The sequence below is a fragment of the Mirounga angustirostris genome, unplaced genomic scaffold, assembly GCF_029215605.1.
Source record: "Mirounga angustirostris isolate CCGP_5_RB_7025 unplaced genomic scaffold, mMirAng1.0.hap1 SCAF_14, whole genome shotgun sequence".
Lineage (NCBI taxonomy): Eukaryota > Metazoa > Chordata > Mammalia > Carnivora > Phocidae > Mirounga > Mirounga angustirostris.
This window is the reverse complement of record NW_026991722.1, coordinates 37,911,421-37,929,210: the sequence shown is the minus strand read 5'-3', so window position 1 is coordinate 37,929,210 and position 17,790 is coordinate 37,911,421. Positions and strand designations below refer to the sequence as shown.

Below are 17,790 nucleotides of genomic sequence, written 5' to 3'. Positions count from 1 at the left end.
GTCTCTGCTACTTGGTCCTAACAGAATTTTGGCATCTCCTGGAGGTACTAAAAAACTGAGTGTTGGATCCATGTAATCATTCATGGACCAGTGAACACTGTCATAAAGGTCATGACAAAGCACAAGAACAATACTTCAAAACAAAGAAATAACCCAGGAGTAAAATTCCAAATTAATCTGACATCCTTCACTGATCAGATTAGACTCTCCAAGTCAAGACTGGAACCTAGCCAATTTCCCTTAGTTTTCCAGAGGTCCAGGAACTAGTTAAGATTGGATTAGGGTCTGGAGTATGCAAGCTTTAGACTGAAATCAATAAGCTAAATTTCTAAACAAGCACTCACTTATATGAAAAGCTACTTATATGAGTAAAGTATCAAGAAGCAGAATTTTAATTCAAGAGAAAAGTAAACTTTCAAATATTATCACCCTAAATATAAGAAAATATTCCCTACAAAAACATTTAAAGTAAATGCATAACTAAGCATATTTTTGCCATACTGATGTTTTACATGTAAGCCAAATTGCTGTTTCTTCTTCTGTTTTTGGAAATAGAATAACTGCCTAAAAGCAATTTCAAATGATTAAATACACACACACAAGCATATATAATACTACAAAAGAATCTAGCAATCAAAATTTCCTCCAATTCATAGAAACATTCCATCTAATTATCTATCTTCTTCATAGTACTTACAAAGATGCTTTATATTTCTGACAATTATGATATAATTACTTATAAAGGAATTGCCATGAAGAGAAAACTTTCTAAAAACTTTATTGGTGTAACTACCTCAACTAACTAAATAAGTTTATCATGTAAATTCTTTTTAAATTTAGCATTAAAACAAATTGAATTAAGAAAAAATAGCATCATTGTATCATTCTTAGGTATTTTAAGTCCAGAAGTGTATGCAACTTAAAAATTGGGAATTAACACCAGTAGGAACAGATTCAATTTGGGAAGTCAAATATTTTATTACATCTATGTAAAAAAAATCCTTTTAATTATTTTTTGCTTTCTGCAAAATTTCCTAAACAATTAGAAACCATTAAAGGAAAACAAAGTTTTCAAACAAAGAAAGTGACTTACGTAAGACAACATAACCTCAATAGGGAATTTGGTGTTCCACCTAAAAAAATTTTAATAGCTTTTCTAATTAAAACTCACCATCATAAAAAATTAACCACTAAATTTAATTTCATATTAAATATACTGGTTTTACATCATTTTTATTAAAAACATGTTTTATTAGATTTTCCAACTAAATTAAATGGTGAATAGTAATTGCTTTTATTACTGGTTTATATGCTTTAATAATTACTTGAGACTATTCCACTGGGCTAAATTAGATGCAATTTTAGTCACAAACCTACTTTTAATAAAATTTTATTCATGTATACACAGCAGTTAAAGAGTGTTATGTGTGTGTGTGTGTGTGTGTCTTCTAAAATGAAATCCAAATGTGTGCAATACTCAGATAAAAAAGACTGCAAACAGATTGTAAAATTTAGTAGACAAGGAACATTTTCAGAAGTATTAAAAAATTGCAGTACACAACTGTCATAACTAAGAAAACAATGTTAAGTGAAACCCATGCATATCAATCCTCACTCAGAAGGTAATTTAGAAGATAACACTGGCCAAAACCAGCATTTGAGCAGGACTATACCCACATGACTTGATACTCTTTAGATTGTTGCCATCTGGACACTGCTAGTAGAAATGTGAAGAGTATAAAAGTATGGTCTGGAATACCGGCTCCACACTTTTCCCACATTATGGTCTTAGTCATCCCATTTGAGGTGGTCCCATGAATCTGTTGTGGGGTTTTTTTTGTTTTGTTTTGTTTTGTTTGTTTTTTGGTTTTTGGGTTTTTTTTAAGGTAAGTTCCCCAGGTAGGAATCTGTGCTACCAACTGAGCATATAATCTAAATTAGGACAGAAGAAAAGTAAAATTTCCACTACTATATCTCTTTCCCCACTTATTTATCTCACAACTAATTAGCTATAATTTAAATTTACTCCCTTCTGTTTCCATTTATTTTAGAGCTTGAACTATTAGGCTGATCCAATATGACAATTTCTTATGGTTAACCTTATATGTCATGTCCATGCTTCTAATTCCACTGTGTAGCTCATTCTTGGGTTCAGTAGGTATTTGTTTAAATGAATAATGAAATATTGAGTCTTACCCTTGCCTAAGTATGCTCAAAGCTGCAAGTAAGATACTTACTAAAATTGTATGTCTGAATGGGACATACGCTTCCTTTTTGGATACCTAGCTCCTGAATATGCTTCCTTTATTAGGGTTGAGGGTGGTTAATGCTATATCATATGTCTTAGTAAGAACAAAGATCCCCATTACAGAAGCCAAAGGGGCTCAAAGAATCTTGGAAAAATATTTCACATGGAAATGTTATTTCAATGGGTTTCTTACTAACACTCTTGGAAATCAGTACACTGTGGATTATTATATAGGAAAAATGTTCTAGACTAATATGTTATCAAACAAAATATTTATGCATTCCTGGAAACAGGAATTTAACCCTAGATTCTAGAAAGGGATATTTGTTCTAGTCATTTGTTCTAATCAAACTAGGCTTTGAAAGACTAAGTGGGCTTCAGTGGGATTCAATTTTTTTTTTCTAACAAGATTCAAAACAAGGTATTTTTCTGACTTTCAGAAACTGTCTTCTGACCTTTTGATCCTGAGAGCCACAACACTTTTAAAGGAAAATTATGATTTTACTCAAAGATATGCAATTCAAATTATTAGAATGCAGAATATTTAGCTATTAATCTATAAGATATTTATAACATATAAATTATTTTATTCTTACCAAACTGATATTTATGGCAAACAATTTGCCTGTTTTTAGCAGTGAAATAAAACCTAAAATTCTTCAAAGTTTCTTATAATTAAACATGATTGTATGTATGTGTATATATTATATATAATATACATAATATATATGTTGTAGTTTAGTATTTGTATGCAGGTTAACCACTGAGTTCCAATTAAATTTTTTTCCTGTTTCTCAAAAATGGTCTGACCAATTGAAGCTATCAAAACATTTCTAGAATACAAATATTATGCAGAAAGGGGGAGATTTTTATTTATTTTTATTAATTTTTAAAGACTTCATTTATTTATTTGACAGAGAGAGAGAGAGTGAGAGCAGGAGTGGGGTGAGGGGCAGAAGGAGAAGCAGACTCCCCCCCGGAGCAGGGAGCCTGACACAGGGCTCCATCCCAGGACTCGAGGATCATGACCTGAGCCTAAGGCAGATGCCCAACCTACTGAGCAACCCAGGCGCCCTGGAAAGGGGGAGATTTTTAAATTCTAGTAAATGAACTATGCATTTCTACATGCTAATAGAATTACCAAACATATCTTTGAATGAAAAAGTTGCCTTGAATATTTTTTTTTTTTATCCATCATGGGTAGACACTGAAGTATTAGTGAACGCTTTAAGAGAATTCTTAATTCTCAAGTCCTTCTCCCTCTTTTTGGTTTCTAGACATTATCACAACCCTTTGCCTGGCACATAGGATGCTGCTTGTTAAGGTTTCAAATGCATAAAGAAGTCATTTTTTGATACATAAATGAAGTACCAAATACTGCAAAAAATAAAACAAAACAAAAAACTATGAAAAAATTCTATTATTACTCCACTAAGTTGAGAGACAGTCTGGGGACACAGAACACACTCTCCAAAGAGCAATATATTCTGTGATGTCATGACTAAAATCATTAAAAAAATGAGGACTTAAGGGAAATGTATATATATTTTTTCTATCGCAATCCCTCAATTTAAAAGCTGATTAAGCTAATATGCAGAGTTAAAGGGAATGTCTCAATTTTCCTTTGTACTCCTATAATCTTAAAAGGGCAAAAGGGAAAAACACAACAATCTGTTGTGACTTAAAAAAACAGAAATCCTTTGCTGATTATCTAATAATATTTTTTTTTAAAGATTTTTTATTTATTTGACAGAGAGAGAGGGAACACAAGCGGGGGGAGCGGGAGAGGGAGAAGCAGGCCTCCCACGGAGCAGGGAGCCCAATGCGGGGCTCGATCCCAGGACCCTGGGATCATGACCTGGGCCGAAGACAGACGCTTAACGACTGAGCCACCCAGGCGCCCCGATCTAATAATATTTTTGAGATAAATAAAGTACAAATATTCCTTTGCAAAACTATCAATAGTATACAATATATTAACTCAGAAAAACAATTAAAATGGTTCTTAGAAAAGTATATTTCTATCAAATGAAGTTGAATGTTTATTTTGAACTGAAACTTTCAAGTCTGTCTCTAAATCTGGCTCTTTTATTTTGCCAGACATCCTTTAATACATAACTTTAGACAACAACAACAAAAAACAAATCAACTGTTTTTAGAATGTACAAATTCAGAATAAAACAAATAATGAGGAAAAAAGAATATTTTTTGAGCTATGGCATGTTCCCACAAATTTCTAGAATCAGGATTCAAAGACAGAGCCTACATGAGCACATTTCTACTTATAAATCATTTTTTAAAAAATATTTTATTTATTTATTTGAGAGAGAGTGTGCAGGAGCTAGGAGGGGGATGGGGGAGGGGGGAGGGGTAGGGGCAGAGGGAGAAGCAGGCTCTCCGCTGAGCCTGGAGCTCCACTTGGGGCTGGATCCCAGGATCCGGAGATCATGACCTGAGCTGAAGGCAGACACTTAACTGACTGAGCCACCCAGGTGTCCCTGGGCTCTTTTCTTTATGGTGGCTGTTAAATGATGGTAGAACAAGACACAAATTGATGAACACCTGAATACAGAGTATCTTTCAGCTTTTTTTAAAAAAAAAATTTATGGATTTAAGTTTTTATTTATTTATTTGAGAGAGAGAGTGAGAGAGAGATCAAGAAGGGAGAGGGTCAGAGGGAGAAGCAGACTCCCCGCTGAGCAGGGAGACCCATGCAGGACTCGATCCCGGGACTCCGGGAGCATGACCTGAACTGAAGGCAGTCGCTTAACAAACTGAGCCACCCAGGTGCCCCCATATTTAAGCTTTTTGATCTGGAATACCTTTTGGAATCCTGTAAACCACAGCCATTGCCTAGGAGAGCCTCTTTCACAATTAGCTACTTATGTTTCATGATAGCTCCAAGGACCTCCTGCTTTTATGATTAACTCAAGTGACTATGGAATCTTTAAATGATTTTAGCCTGCAGGAATTATTTGAAGTCTGTAAAGTTTTACATAGCTTAATATATTTTACTCAAAATTGGGTGAAGGTGGACAAAGGGTACAAGCTTCCAGTTATAAAAAAATAAAATAAAAATAAGTCCTGGGGATACAATGTATGGCATGGTCACTACAGTTAATAATTCTGTATTGCTTATTTCAAACTTGCTAAAAGAGGAGATTCTAAAACTTCCCATGACAAGAAAAAAACTGTAAGTATGTATGGTGATGGATATTAACTAGACTTAGTGTGGTGACCATTTCATAATAAATACCTATATCAAGCCATTGTGTTGTACACCAGAAACTAATATGTTATATGTCAATTATACCTCAATATTTTAAAGGTAAAATAGGTTAAATATTTACTATGCTAAGATTCAGGGGTTTTGCGCATTTTTTACTTTTATTTTTTTGTTGTTGTTGACTTAGGGAAGCATTATAAGCTTAAAATAAACAAAAGCTGAATATTATACATCAATTTTCCTTCTTCTAAATTCTTCGTTCCAGTTTATGTCTTCTTGAACTTTACCTAAATATCTAGCCCAGTGGCAAGATATTTCTCTTCTTTTCTTCTCTTTCTCCAACACACATAATATACATATATCCCCCAAATGATTTTGTATTATTTCCCTTCGTACTGATTAAATTGCAAATCTTTCATAACCACAGTGAGGAAAAAAAAACTTTAAAAAGGGATTTTTAACTCTCCATTTGTCTAATAAAGACATTATTATACCTACCTGCGTTATAGTTATAGGGAAAGATTTTTAAAAATCACAGTATTTCAATTTCTTTACAATAATAAATTGATCACTTAGTAGTAAAGAAAATAGAACCTTTTAATTTAAAATTTAAAATGTTACATTATTCATATTCTACAAATATTAAACTTGGGTTCCAGCTGACTGTTAAAATGTGAGTTTCACCTATAATTTCTCTAAAGACTTCAGAAACATCAAACCCATGGCTACAGAGAAAGGCATTTAACTGCCAAGTCACAGTAAAACAATAGTCTAGACCACCCCACCTGACACAATAGCCACCAGCCACATGTGACTATTTAAACTTAAGTTAACATTAATTAAAGTTAAATCAAATTAAAATTAACATTAGTCCCTCAGTTGCACTAGCAATATTTCAAGTACTCCATAGCTGCAGCATGGCTAGTGACTATCTTACTAGCAGCACAGATATAGAACATTTCTGTTATCTCAGAAAGTAGACTTAATACGATTCCTCGACTCTTCTCCAACCTCCACTTCTAAACTTCTCTTCATTAGGTCTCTTCAATCTCCATCTTACTGGATTCTTATTCAGACCCTCCTTCTCTGCCTCCACCAGTTGGTCTCAACCTAGGGAGATTATGCTCCCCCATGGGACATTTGCAATGTCTGAGACATTTCTGGTTGTCACAATTTGGGAGACAGGATTTAATACTGACACGTGGTGAGTGGAGGCCAGAGACACCGCTGAACACCCTACAATGCACAGATACCCCTCACAACAATGAATGCCGTGTCCATCTTGCCCAAGTTGAGAAACTCTGGACTAGACTACTCTAGATTGAAGCTGTATGTGGATTGCCCACCCAAAATTGGATTTGTTATATCCTAAGTCCCCCAACTTCTGACTACTCTCAAATATCAATGTACACCATCTACAAGAAAGTAATACCCCCTAGATCCAATATATGTCTAGCACTCAGAGTCCCCACTAACTTAAGAAAGATAGACATAAACTACAAATTTTACTACCACGATTCTTATTTTTACAGAGGCTGGAATTTCCCCACATTGGGTAGATGAACAGTAATCAAACGTGAGTGACGTCATGTACAATTTTATTCCTTTAGATTGTGTGCTACATGAAGGTAGGGACCATGTCTTTGCTCACCATTATATAGGGATTTCATAATATATGTATTCGTCTATAGGAAGCTCTAAAAGAAAGGTAATATTGGATGAGAAAAACAAGATACAGAATAGTGTAAATGATATGAACTTATTTTTATAAAAGAACAGTGAGAAAATCTTCTGAGTATGTACATATGTTTGTGTGTGTGTCTGGGTGTGTTCATGTGTGTGTATGTGTGTATAAGTACAGAGGAAATGGAATGATACAGTAGTTGGTCAATGCGGATTCCCTAGGAGAGTGCTACTGTCAGGGGAAAGGAGAAAATAAAAAAAGTGAAAAAAACATGTAAAATTTATGTGGCAAATCATGATAATGGTAAAAAGTTATATTTTCATTTTTTTAATATTGAGGCATTCAAGAACTACCTCAAATGGAACAACTGAAAGGAAAATCAAAAACATAAGATCTATTCATTAATATGGCATTTGTATTTTAGAAGAGAAACAGCTAATAAATAAGAAAAATAATATCATTTCATACAATGATAAGTCTTCTGAAGAATATTAAAATATAGGTGTCTGGGGGAGATAGTCCTGAGCTCAGGAAAGATATCAGGGCTTGGAGAAGTAAATTTGGGATTTATCAGGGTACAGATGGTATTAAAAGCTACATGATTCAATGTGATCATCTAGAGAGTGAATGTAGGGGAAGAGAGAGTTAAGGGTTGCACCCTAGGGCTCTCCAATGTGGAGTGGCAAGGATGAAAGCTTACCCGAGATGAGCAGAAGGAGCAGAAGGGAGAAAGTGGAGATGATGAGCCAAGTCCTTAAATGAGTTTTGCTGGAAAGTGTGTTGTGGGAATGGTGCAGAGGAATGGGGCATGGAATGGAAGGTAACAATGGGATCAGAGGAGGCTTTCTAAAAAGGACATTTATTACACCAGGCTTGTATGTAGGAAAAGAATAGAAGTACCTGCAAGAGAAAACTCAGTGAGAAGTGTGAGGAAAAGGCAGGAAGGGTTAGGCTTAGGTTGGAGAAGGAATGACTAGATATGTCCTTATCCTTGAGGCATACATTGATATATGATGAGAAAGTACTTTCCCCTCAGAGTAAATAATATTTGAAATTATTCCACTGGATTTTATTAAAATCAATACAGATTTATATCACATCAGCTATTCCCTAGCCAAAGATCCACAACTGCAACTTCAAACAAGAAAACCATGAATTTGCATCACATCCTCTTGTTATTTACATTCTCTAGAATTATAGACTAAAAAAGATGATGGTATAAACAGGCAAAACACATGAGCAAATATTAGTAGAGTGATATATCACTGATACATATTTCCGTTATGCTATGATCCCAGTGCTAGACAATCTCCAATAAAAAATCAAAATCTGAAGACATCTACTCATATTTTAAAAGAAAAAAGATGGGGGCGCCTGGGTGGCTCAGTCAGTTAAGCATCTGCCTTTGGCTCAGGTCATGATCTCAGGGTGCAAGGATCGAGTCCTGCCTCAGGCTCCCTCCTCAGTGGGGAGTCTGCTTCTCCCTCAGTCTCCCTCCGTGCTCTCCCTCTCTCTCTCTCTCTCTCTCCAATAAATAAGTAAATAATTTTTAAAAAGATAATTTATATCCAAACCAGAAAAACTTCATTCTTAGAAATTTCCCAAGTAAATGTCCTTTCTATCCCAATAGCTATGCTACTCTGTAGTGGGTAAGATATGATTTTAAGGCCACTGATCAACGCACTCCTTCTTCCTTGTAATTCATGCCAAGGACACCAACATCTTTTAGACTCATCTGAACTGTGAAAAAGAAACACCCTTGCCACTTTTTTTTTTTTGAACTTTTGGTATACTTAAAACTACGGATTTCTTAAACCTTGACAGCAAAAGCAGATCACTAATAGCCACTAGAAATCCAGGAATAATCTTTTACAACCAGTTTTTAATAGCAAGTATCAGAGAAAGCAAGAAAAATGTTTCATTTCCCTATCTACAGATGTAGGCACAAAATTATACAGCCAAAAAAGTTCATGTAAACTTGTTAATTACAGGAATAATAAACTAATGTTGAATAAAATTGGCCATTTGCCTTTTATTTATAACCCTTCATTTTCATTCACAATGACCCTCGTAAGGTACATTTATTTTCACACATTATTCTATACTTACAAAGATAGAAATCTACAAAATAATTTTTAAAAGATCTCTGCAAATAGGAGACTTAAAACATTAACTGCCTAGTGTACTTTCTCATATCCAGTTTTCTTCCTGTCAAGAACAATTGGATAATTCAGGGATTGTCAATGGACCCAGGAATAAGAGATCATGATCTTTTTTTTCCCTTTACTGCTGAATAAAGTAGGTCAAAATCCCAGCAAAAATCTCCTTACCCAGCAAAATCACTTTGGTAAAACTGTCCTTTTATGTAAGTTGTTTTTTAATTACAATTTTGTCTTTTAGGAAAATTAAAACATCCAAATTACTCTTCTGATCATTTTTAAACTCTTAGTTATTATGGCTCAAGAAACCAAAGCTAGGAAACATTGCAGAAACCAAAACCACACTGATACGACACATTTTATGTTCAGGGAGCAAAACGTGGCCAAGCTTGGATTTTTGTAACTAACATCTGTTTATAAATCAGTCTGTCACACTAGTTTTAAACAAAATACTTGAATCCAAAAAATAGTGAAAGTGGATAATGGAACCTGAGCGTACAAAGTCCCTGTAGGAACAGATAAAAAATTGGCACAAGAGAATAAGATGTTTTCATACATTCTGACTCAGATTTCTGTTGTTGTGTTTATTCAGTTTGAAAGGCTTACCATCTTGCTGGCCATGAAGAGCTTGAGGACTTTGCATTCTTTCCTCAAGATTGGAGCTAAGATCGGAGTTCACAGCTGACATCCGTGTTGAATCACTCATATCAAATTCATCACTTTCTATTGAACTTTCATCCTGAAAATGGTTTTAAAATATCATCAAGCATCATAAAATATAACACATTCAAATAGTGACCATTTTATCTACAGGGTCAATTAGAGTTTAGCCAGAAAGTAAGCTTTTACAGAACTCAGCAAAACATGTTACATATTAATAGATACCTGAAATAACAAATAATGTAATAATTTCTCCCTTTAAAGAATTTCAAGATTTGTGAAAAATCAAACAATGTATCTATGCACAGGCATATTTGAAAGGTAAAATAACGTGTTTAGGAAGGATGTAGTTGGTGAATTATCCTAAATAATGAAAAATGGATTTTTTTAATTAGTAAAAACTTCCTAGAAGAGTCAAATCACAAAATACAAAATATAGAGAAGTATATGTTTTGAGTCTAAAAATAAATTACTTAATAAAATATTATAAGCAAAAATCTTAGGATGTAGTAAGAAAACCTTAACCAAAATACTGTCATTGGCAAACAGTATGGATTCTAATAATTGACAAACTTACATGGCTAGATTGAAAATACACGTTTACTGACAGCAAGGTTTTAGCACATCCCTTCTTTCGTTATAAGTGAATATACACTGTACTGTAACCCCAAAAAGAAGTTCTGGATAGAAGTGTGAAAGACCCATTTCCCAAAAGCCAGGTCACCAAGTGGAGAAATTACCAAAAAGGCCAGTTTTCCAAACACCCAGTTCATCAAAACCTGACAAAAATGAACTTAAATCCAATCTAAGATATTTTGCTGTAGCCATTTTACTGAAGCGAACTCCTGTTGGAGAATTGATTTTTGGCCAATGGTGGGCTTATGTAGGAAGAGGGGCCTGAGGAATCTGCTTTGACATACTGTAAGTACTGAATCAAAATCACCAGGTTTGACTTTAATTTATAAATGTCTGATCTGAAAGTTTAGCATTAATATAATAATTAGCAGCAGCTGTAGTTGTAGTGCTATTAATGTTACAGATAACTGTTTTTTTATATTTGTTCACTCACTTCAGCTTTATCACCACCTGTGAGTCAGGTCCCAGGATTCATCCCATTTTACAGATTGAGAAATTGAGGCACAGAGCAGTTAAAGAATGTATCCCACTATTATATACCAGAACCGGGATTTATATGGAGTCACTCAGGCTTGAGAAAATAGCTTCTTTGAATAGGAAGAGTTACCTTGGCTTCATAAATGACATCTTGTTTTCAGCAAAGAAGTTGCTATGGTTAGGGGACAGGAACGTTCTAGTAGACTAACAAATTGGCATTCTGATCCATAGGTCAGGTCAAGGTGATTTTGGTGTCCTTCCTTTACAAAAGGTCTGATCATGTCTGGGTCTACTGAGTAGCACTAGCTCTTCATTAATTCAGCAAGGAAATGCCACCCTGCGAGGCCTCTGGGCAATCAGCCACATAGACTTCTCCCGGCGGCATGCCCTCTCTCTCGGTACATTATGTTTTCTCCAATTCTAAATTCTAAGAAAATCCAAAGCATCTGAAATAAATATATATGTTAAAAAGAGAAAAAATAACAGAATTCAATGTGCACATCAATGTTATCAGTGTGTACCATATACATATACATACACATATATGCACACATAAGTGACAGATATTTATTATATACACTATATGTAGTGTCTACAATATGATAGTAATTTAGAGCACATTCTCTAGAGCCAGACTGAACTGATTTAGACCCATGCTCTGCCACTTAAATATGTTACTTTAAGCAAGTTACCTAACCTTTCTGTGCCTCAATTTCTTCATCTATAAAATGGGAATAATAGCATCAATCTCATAGGGCTATATATAAAGATTAAGGAAATATAATAATATTTAAAGTAGTGAGAACAATGTCAGATATATAATAAGTATAAAACTGTTTAATATTTTTATGTACACTATATAGGAAACCCTACAGCATATAATAGGATTCATATCGATAATATTTTATGAACACATACAGAAAATAAATTTAATAGTAAAGATGACCAACATGTATTTATAAAATAGCTGTGTATTCTATATAAACATAGTCTTTAGAATCAACATTTATTATATATACTACAAATAGCTAATTTCCAATATATACCATCTGATATATATTATGTGTGCATGTGTATGCATGTGTGTGTGTAAAACGTATGTGTATATGAGACTGTATGTGTGTTTAAAGAAAAGCTAGACACAAAGAGATCACAATCTCTAATCCACAGAATGATTATATAAACTTCTATAACGCATTATGAATAATCAACATTTTATCAGCTATAAATAACACTCATATCAGCATGCTTTTTAAGAAATGTGGACAATAAATTAAACGGTTATATAACCAAATGTACTTATTTTTTTAAAAAATCACCATTCTATTTATCATAAGTGGCTTAATGATTGTGACTATCTTAAATATTTTCCTCCATGATTTCCTATAGAAATATAATTCACTTTTCCCAATTCTACTCATTAGAATATAAATTATCCAATTGCTTAGATTTAAGACCTTTAATGAAACTAAGTGCATGCATTCATTCTGTAAGTTCTATTCCAATTATTAAATGATTAAATTACTATCTTTTGTTTGTTTTTTAAGAGGTGGCAAAAGTTTATAAAATACAGTACTGTGGGTTTTTTATTATCAACATAGAGGCAATGCTAATCACTCTGGAAAGAAATTACTGAAGATTTCTAAGAGTGAAGAATCAGAAAACTTTATTGAAATGATATTAAGTATTTTATTTTATTCATGATCATCTGTAAGCCATTCATCTAAATTCTTCCCTCTGTGAGTATTTTATTCTGAATGATAACCAGAAAAAGTCTTCACATCCTACAGTGTGACCTTATTCCTTATGTTACTAAAATCTTATCATAATGAAAGCTATGGCCAGTTATCATAGCATTTGCTTCCCTAAAACTTAATTTTTAAAAATTAGAATAAATATTTTACTATAATAATTTTATCCCGTCTTTTTCCTTTTAAGACAGTTGCTTGAAATTCAGATCCCTGATCTGTTCCATATCTTATTTTAGTTTTCAAGTTCCAGATTTTACCTTTAAAGAGTCTGTACCATGTAACTCTCCATTTCCATTGGTATCGTCCTGAGCTCATGTTCCCATTTCCTGAATGATGAATAATAGTCTCCTAGTTATCTACCCCCCTCCAATTTCTTCCCCACCAGTCCTGTTCATTGACTACTGTTAAATTAATCTTTCCACTTCAGAGAGTGCCTTCTCTGCTCATAAATTTGCAGCTATATTCAAGTCAATCCAAATCTACCAAGTAATGTGTAAGTTGCTCAATCAAACATTAAGGGGTTTCCATAAGATTGCCTGAAAACTGCTCTCACCAATCCCTTCTTTGTTCTATTTTTCACTTACCTTATGCCCAAATCAACTTAAAGCCTATATTATTAGCCTTCCCATGAAATGTACCACCTCAGACCTTAGTGTGCATGAGGGTAGATACTGTTAAAAATTCGGATCACCAGGTGTCACACACTAGGTCTAGAATCAGAATCTTGGGGTGAGGGGACCTGCAACATGCAGCTCACTAAGCTCCAGGGGTGCCCCTAATGCTGGTTATTCAGCCAGTAATGTTCAGAAAAACATTCTGTGCTGATGGAATGGCTCTATAATACTCCCTATTCAGTCAGGTGACTACCATCCATACTTGGCTATTGAGCACTTGAAACATGGTTAGTGCAACTGAAGAACTGAAAATTTAATTTTCATTAATTTTAATTAATTTTCAATTAAATTTAAATGTCCACATATGGGCTGGTGGCTATCATATTGGTCAGTGAAGATCTGACAATTCCTCATTGTTGGATCTTGAAAATAGTTCCAATTATTCACCATTAGCAATGCAACAAACATCCTAATATATAAATTGTTTTATTCACCACATCCCTTAGTACAAATTTCTAGTCAAAGCATATGGGTAACTTCTAAAAGCTTTTAATAATTACTGCCAAACTTCCTCCCTGTAAGTTTATCCTGGTTTAAACTCCGTCAACAATTTATAAGAAAGTCAACTGATCTTACATTGGATAAAGTATTTTGTAATCTTAAAGGGATTCCCACTCCTGTCTTTCTCTCTCTTAATAGCATTTCGCATCTTCTTACAAACACACTTTCATTACTTACTTCATTTTCTCCCCCTCACTAGAAGTTAAGTTTAATAAACGTAAGATTTTTGTCAATTTACTCACTGTTTACCTCCATTATCTACAAGAGGGCCAGTTACATAGAAGGTAGTCAATAAACATTTGTTGAACTAATTGAATTAACACATTAAAATTTAAATATAACTGATCACAAAGAAATGTATCACTTGAATTCCTTTTTTATGTGATTTACTTAATCACCTTCCTATCTTTCGATAATCATGACTTCTAAAATTTTGCAAAAAATGCAGTCACTTATCTGAATATTTTTAAGGCAGTGTACATCCAATTGGTATCTTCAAAACGTAAAGATGAGAGTTATTTTCCTAATCCAGTTATAAATTAAAAGGATCTACTTCCTTTGTGTGAAATACTTATGATTTTTTAGAAGCCAGAAAGATTCAGCATGTGTAGGCTGTATTGTTGGCACAAAGTTGATCTTCTTACTTTTTAGCCTAGAAATAAATGTACCAACATCTGAATGAGCTTCCTACAAATAATTTGACAGCTCTAACTAGTTTATGAAGTTTTAAATTTTTTTCCAATTATATAATAAGTGATGGGAATAATTTTTCCATTCTCTGGGATAGATAGACATTAATATTTTTTTTAGTTATCTCTCACGTCTTTAACCCAATGATTTTACTACTATTTATTTAATCATTTATATGTAGCCATCTGGTAATATGAAATCCAAACTGCCATCGTACAAATGCAGATCATCTCATAGAGTGTACCCTTACTAGTTTTTTGAGATCAAACAAATTTATAAATATAGTTTTGAGATTAAACCTGTTCAAATACAGAGGAAAACAAAACAAAACAAAAAAAACGAGTTTTAATAAAGTAAGCTCAACAAAGTAATATTGAAAGAATTTTATAATACTTCACCAAGTAATGCTGTATTTGAAAAATATTTAACCACATTTCCTGTTCTTGAGAAATTTCAAGAAGCAGTGTATGTATTAGCCTGTGAACCTATTCCTAATATTGATAATCCAAATGTGCCCATTAGTTAATGACTACTAAACTAGTTTACAAGGATTTCCCAAGTCCCTATTGCTACAGGTTTTGGGGGGAATATATATAAATTGGTCCCTGTCTTTGAGACACTTCCACCAAACTGAATAGTTCATTAGTATCCTGGAGAATATTCAACAAATGTGCATTTGTGTCTAATACCTGCCAGCAAGCATATTTCTAGATTCTTACCATACAAATTAAACAGAATAACTTGAAACATCGAAATACCTCTAATTAGGAAGAATCACCGAACTTATCTCTAGAAAATGCGGAGAAGTAGACAAACTAATATATAGACTAATGAAAGGGAAAAAAAAGCATTAAAACGTATGAAAGATTTTGATGGTGGAAAAATTATTATACCTGAAATACCTATTAAAATGATTTTTTTTTTTTTTTTTTTACTTCCAGGCAAAATAGCCTTCGTACTAAAGGCTTGGATACTTTCCTTGGATACTCACTCATTCGGGATGCTTTCCCCTGAACTTTCTAGCCCTTTACCAAGGCCGGCTTGATGGCAGTTAATTAAGTGAAATGAATCTTTCTTGGGAACGAACACATTCCCACAGAGCATTAAGGTAGCTGCGTTGAGACAGGGACTCTCTGTCAAGGACTAGAAGTTTCTGCCCGTTTCTCCATCTGTGCAATCCCAGTGACACTCCTTTCATTAAAAAATAAATTACCGTCTTTACAATGCCATCATGCTTAATACAATAGTCATGGTTATCAAACTTCATTCTGACTTGGAAGTAGATATTTCCGCTTTACCTCATCTTGCTGTGAGTTTAGCAGCTGCAATTTCATATGCTTCATATAGGCCATGGTAATGGGCATGTTGTAGTCAATCATGCTGGTCACCAAAGTGGGAGGTTTTCCATTATCTGTAATGAAACATTTTTAATGGGTATGAAAGTGATACCACATTCTACCTATAATTTCAGAATGATTCAATTTGTTCAAATTGAAATAGGATTCTAGATACCAAGTCTTCAGGAGATTGGTAGCATTATGGATGGGTTGTAGGAAAAAAATAACCATGAAAAGGTGTATGGGCCAAATTAACGCTACAGATAAATTAGCTACCTCTAACTCTAGGGGAGCTTTTTGATACCCCAGTAACAGTGGGTCAAGCCAATATAGTGATTAAACACAATTACCTGTATTTTTGTATTTTTCTCCTTTGCTGCATAACTACTTTCTCTATGTGCTACTTGAGTGAAAAAGGAAATTTGTGCAGTTTTTTTTCTTTTATCTTTTTCTTTTTTGTCTATTCATCCCCCAACATATGGGAGTGGGCTAACCTAAATGTATCTTTGAGATGAATTTAAACTCTGAGAGAAATTGATAGATTAGGAAAATCATCTAAATAATTTTTAATGAGAGCTAAAGACAAATTATAACTTGCATATAAAAATTTTCAGTTAGGGAGCTCCATACTACTCATCACTTTCACAAATAAGGAATTGGTAGGTTTAAAAGGACACTGATGGAACATCAATTTCCTTGCTAAATATATTTAAAATACCATGAAATACACACAATATGTGAAAGCTAAAATATTATTATAGGAAAAAAAATTATTTGCCACAGCCAAAACTGCCTTTCTTCTGAGAATGGGCACAGAATTATTCTGGAAGTGGATATTCAAAATTCACTGCCTCCTACTCCAATAAATGAGATGATCTGACTTGTTGAACTGTTTCAGTCTGCCACATTTTTATAAAAATGTGGGATATAAATTGCCACTATGAATAGAATTACTTTAAGTCTCACTATTTGACACTGTGGCTACCTTTGTGATCTGTTCCATCTGGGTTTAAATGCATTCTTTTCTGGCACTCTGAGCAGCTCATTAGAAACCGTGTCACCGCTTCTCTTGGTAGGAAGGCATAGCTCTCTGAAATCTGAAATGATTCATAAAATAGAGGTGTTATTATATAAGCTGACTGAGCCTGAGTCAACAGAAATGATCAGTGTATTTCCAAATAAGACGCATTATTCCATAATGGCAGGAAGCACAATGAAAGCATGCACTGCATACCATGCATCATTTCAAGAAATATCTATCCAACTTGATTGCATGTGTCTTAATAATAGCTAATAAGGTGATGTGGAGAAAAAAAAATCAACCACATCTGGATGGATATCTGTTTATATTTCTGCATTTCTTTTAGGAAAAGTAATCACAGTGTGCAGATAGTCTATAGTGAATTTTCCTTATTAAAAATTGTCAATGTTGTTTTTAAACTTACTGCTAGCACCACCATAGTTTTATCCAATTTTACATATATTTTAAAAAATTTAGCCCCAACTAGAAACAAGAAACTTTGGACTTTGCATTAATGAGCATTTCTTCGTTATGGCTTTTCAAAACATTTTAATTGAAAATAACAGATAATTCTAAGAACTCGTACATATTTACTGCAGTGAATCATCCCTTCCACAGAAAATGACACACCTGGAAATGCATTTTGGCCACTTCTTCCATTTGTTATCTTATGTCAGTCTTTCATAATTTATGTCCACAACAGCTCACACTGAGGGTCAGAGCAAG

At 33.8% G+C, this 17,790-nt stretch overlaps 1 protein-coding gene across 6 annotated transcripts in view; it reads right to left on the bottom strand.

The window, feature by feature from the left end:
- NOL4 (nucleolar protein 4) overlaps positions 1-17,790 on the bottom strand; it is a 420,442-nt gene that overhangs the window by 284,861 nt on the left and 117,791 nt on the right. For all 6 annotated transcript variants that reach the window (XM_064578812.1, XM_064578809.1, XM_064578811.1 and 3 more), the window contains 3 exons: positions 17,029-17,140; positions 16,005-16,117; positions 9,924-10,056 (listed from right to left, as the gene is read on the bottom strand). In XM_064578812.1, the coding sequence (XP_064434882.1) occupies positions 9,924-10,056; positions 16,005-16,117; positions 17,029-17,140 (358 nt within the window). The remainder of the gene's footprint in view (positions 1-9,923; positions 10,057-16,004; positions 16,118-17,028; positions 17,141-17,790) is intronic.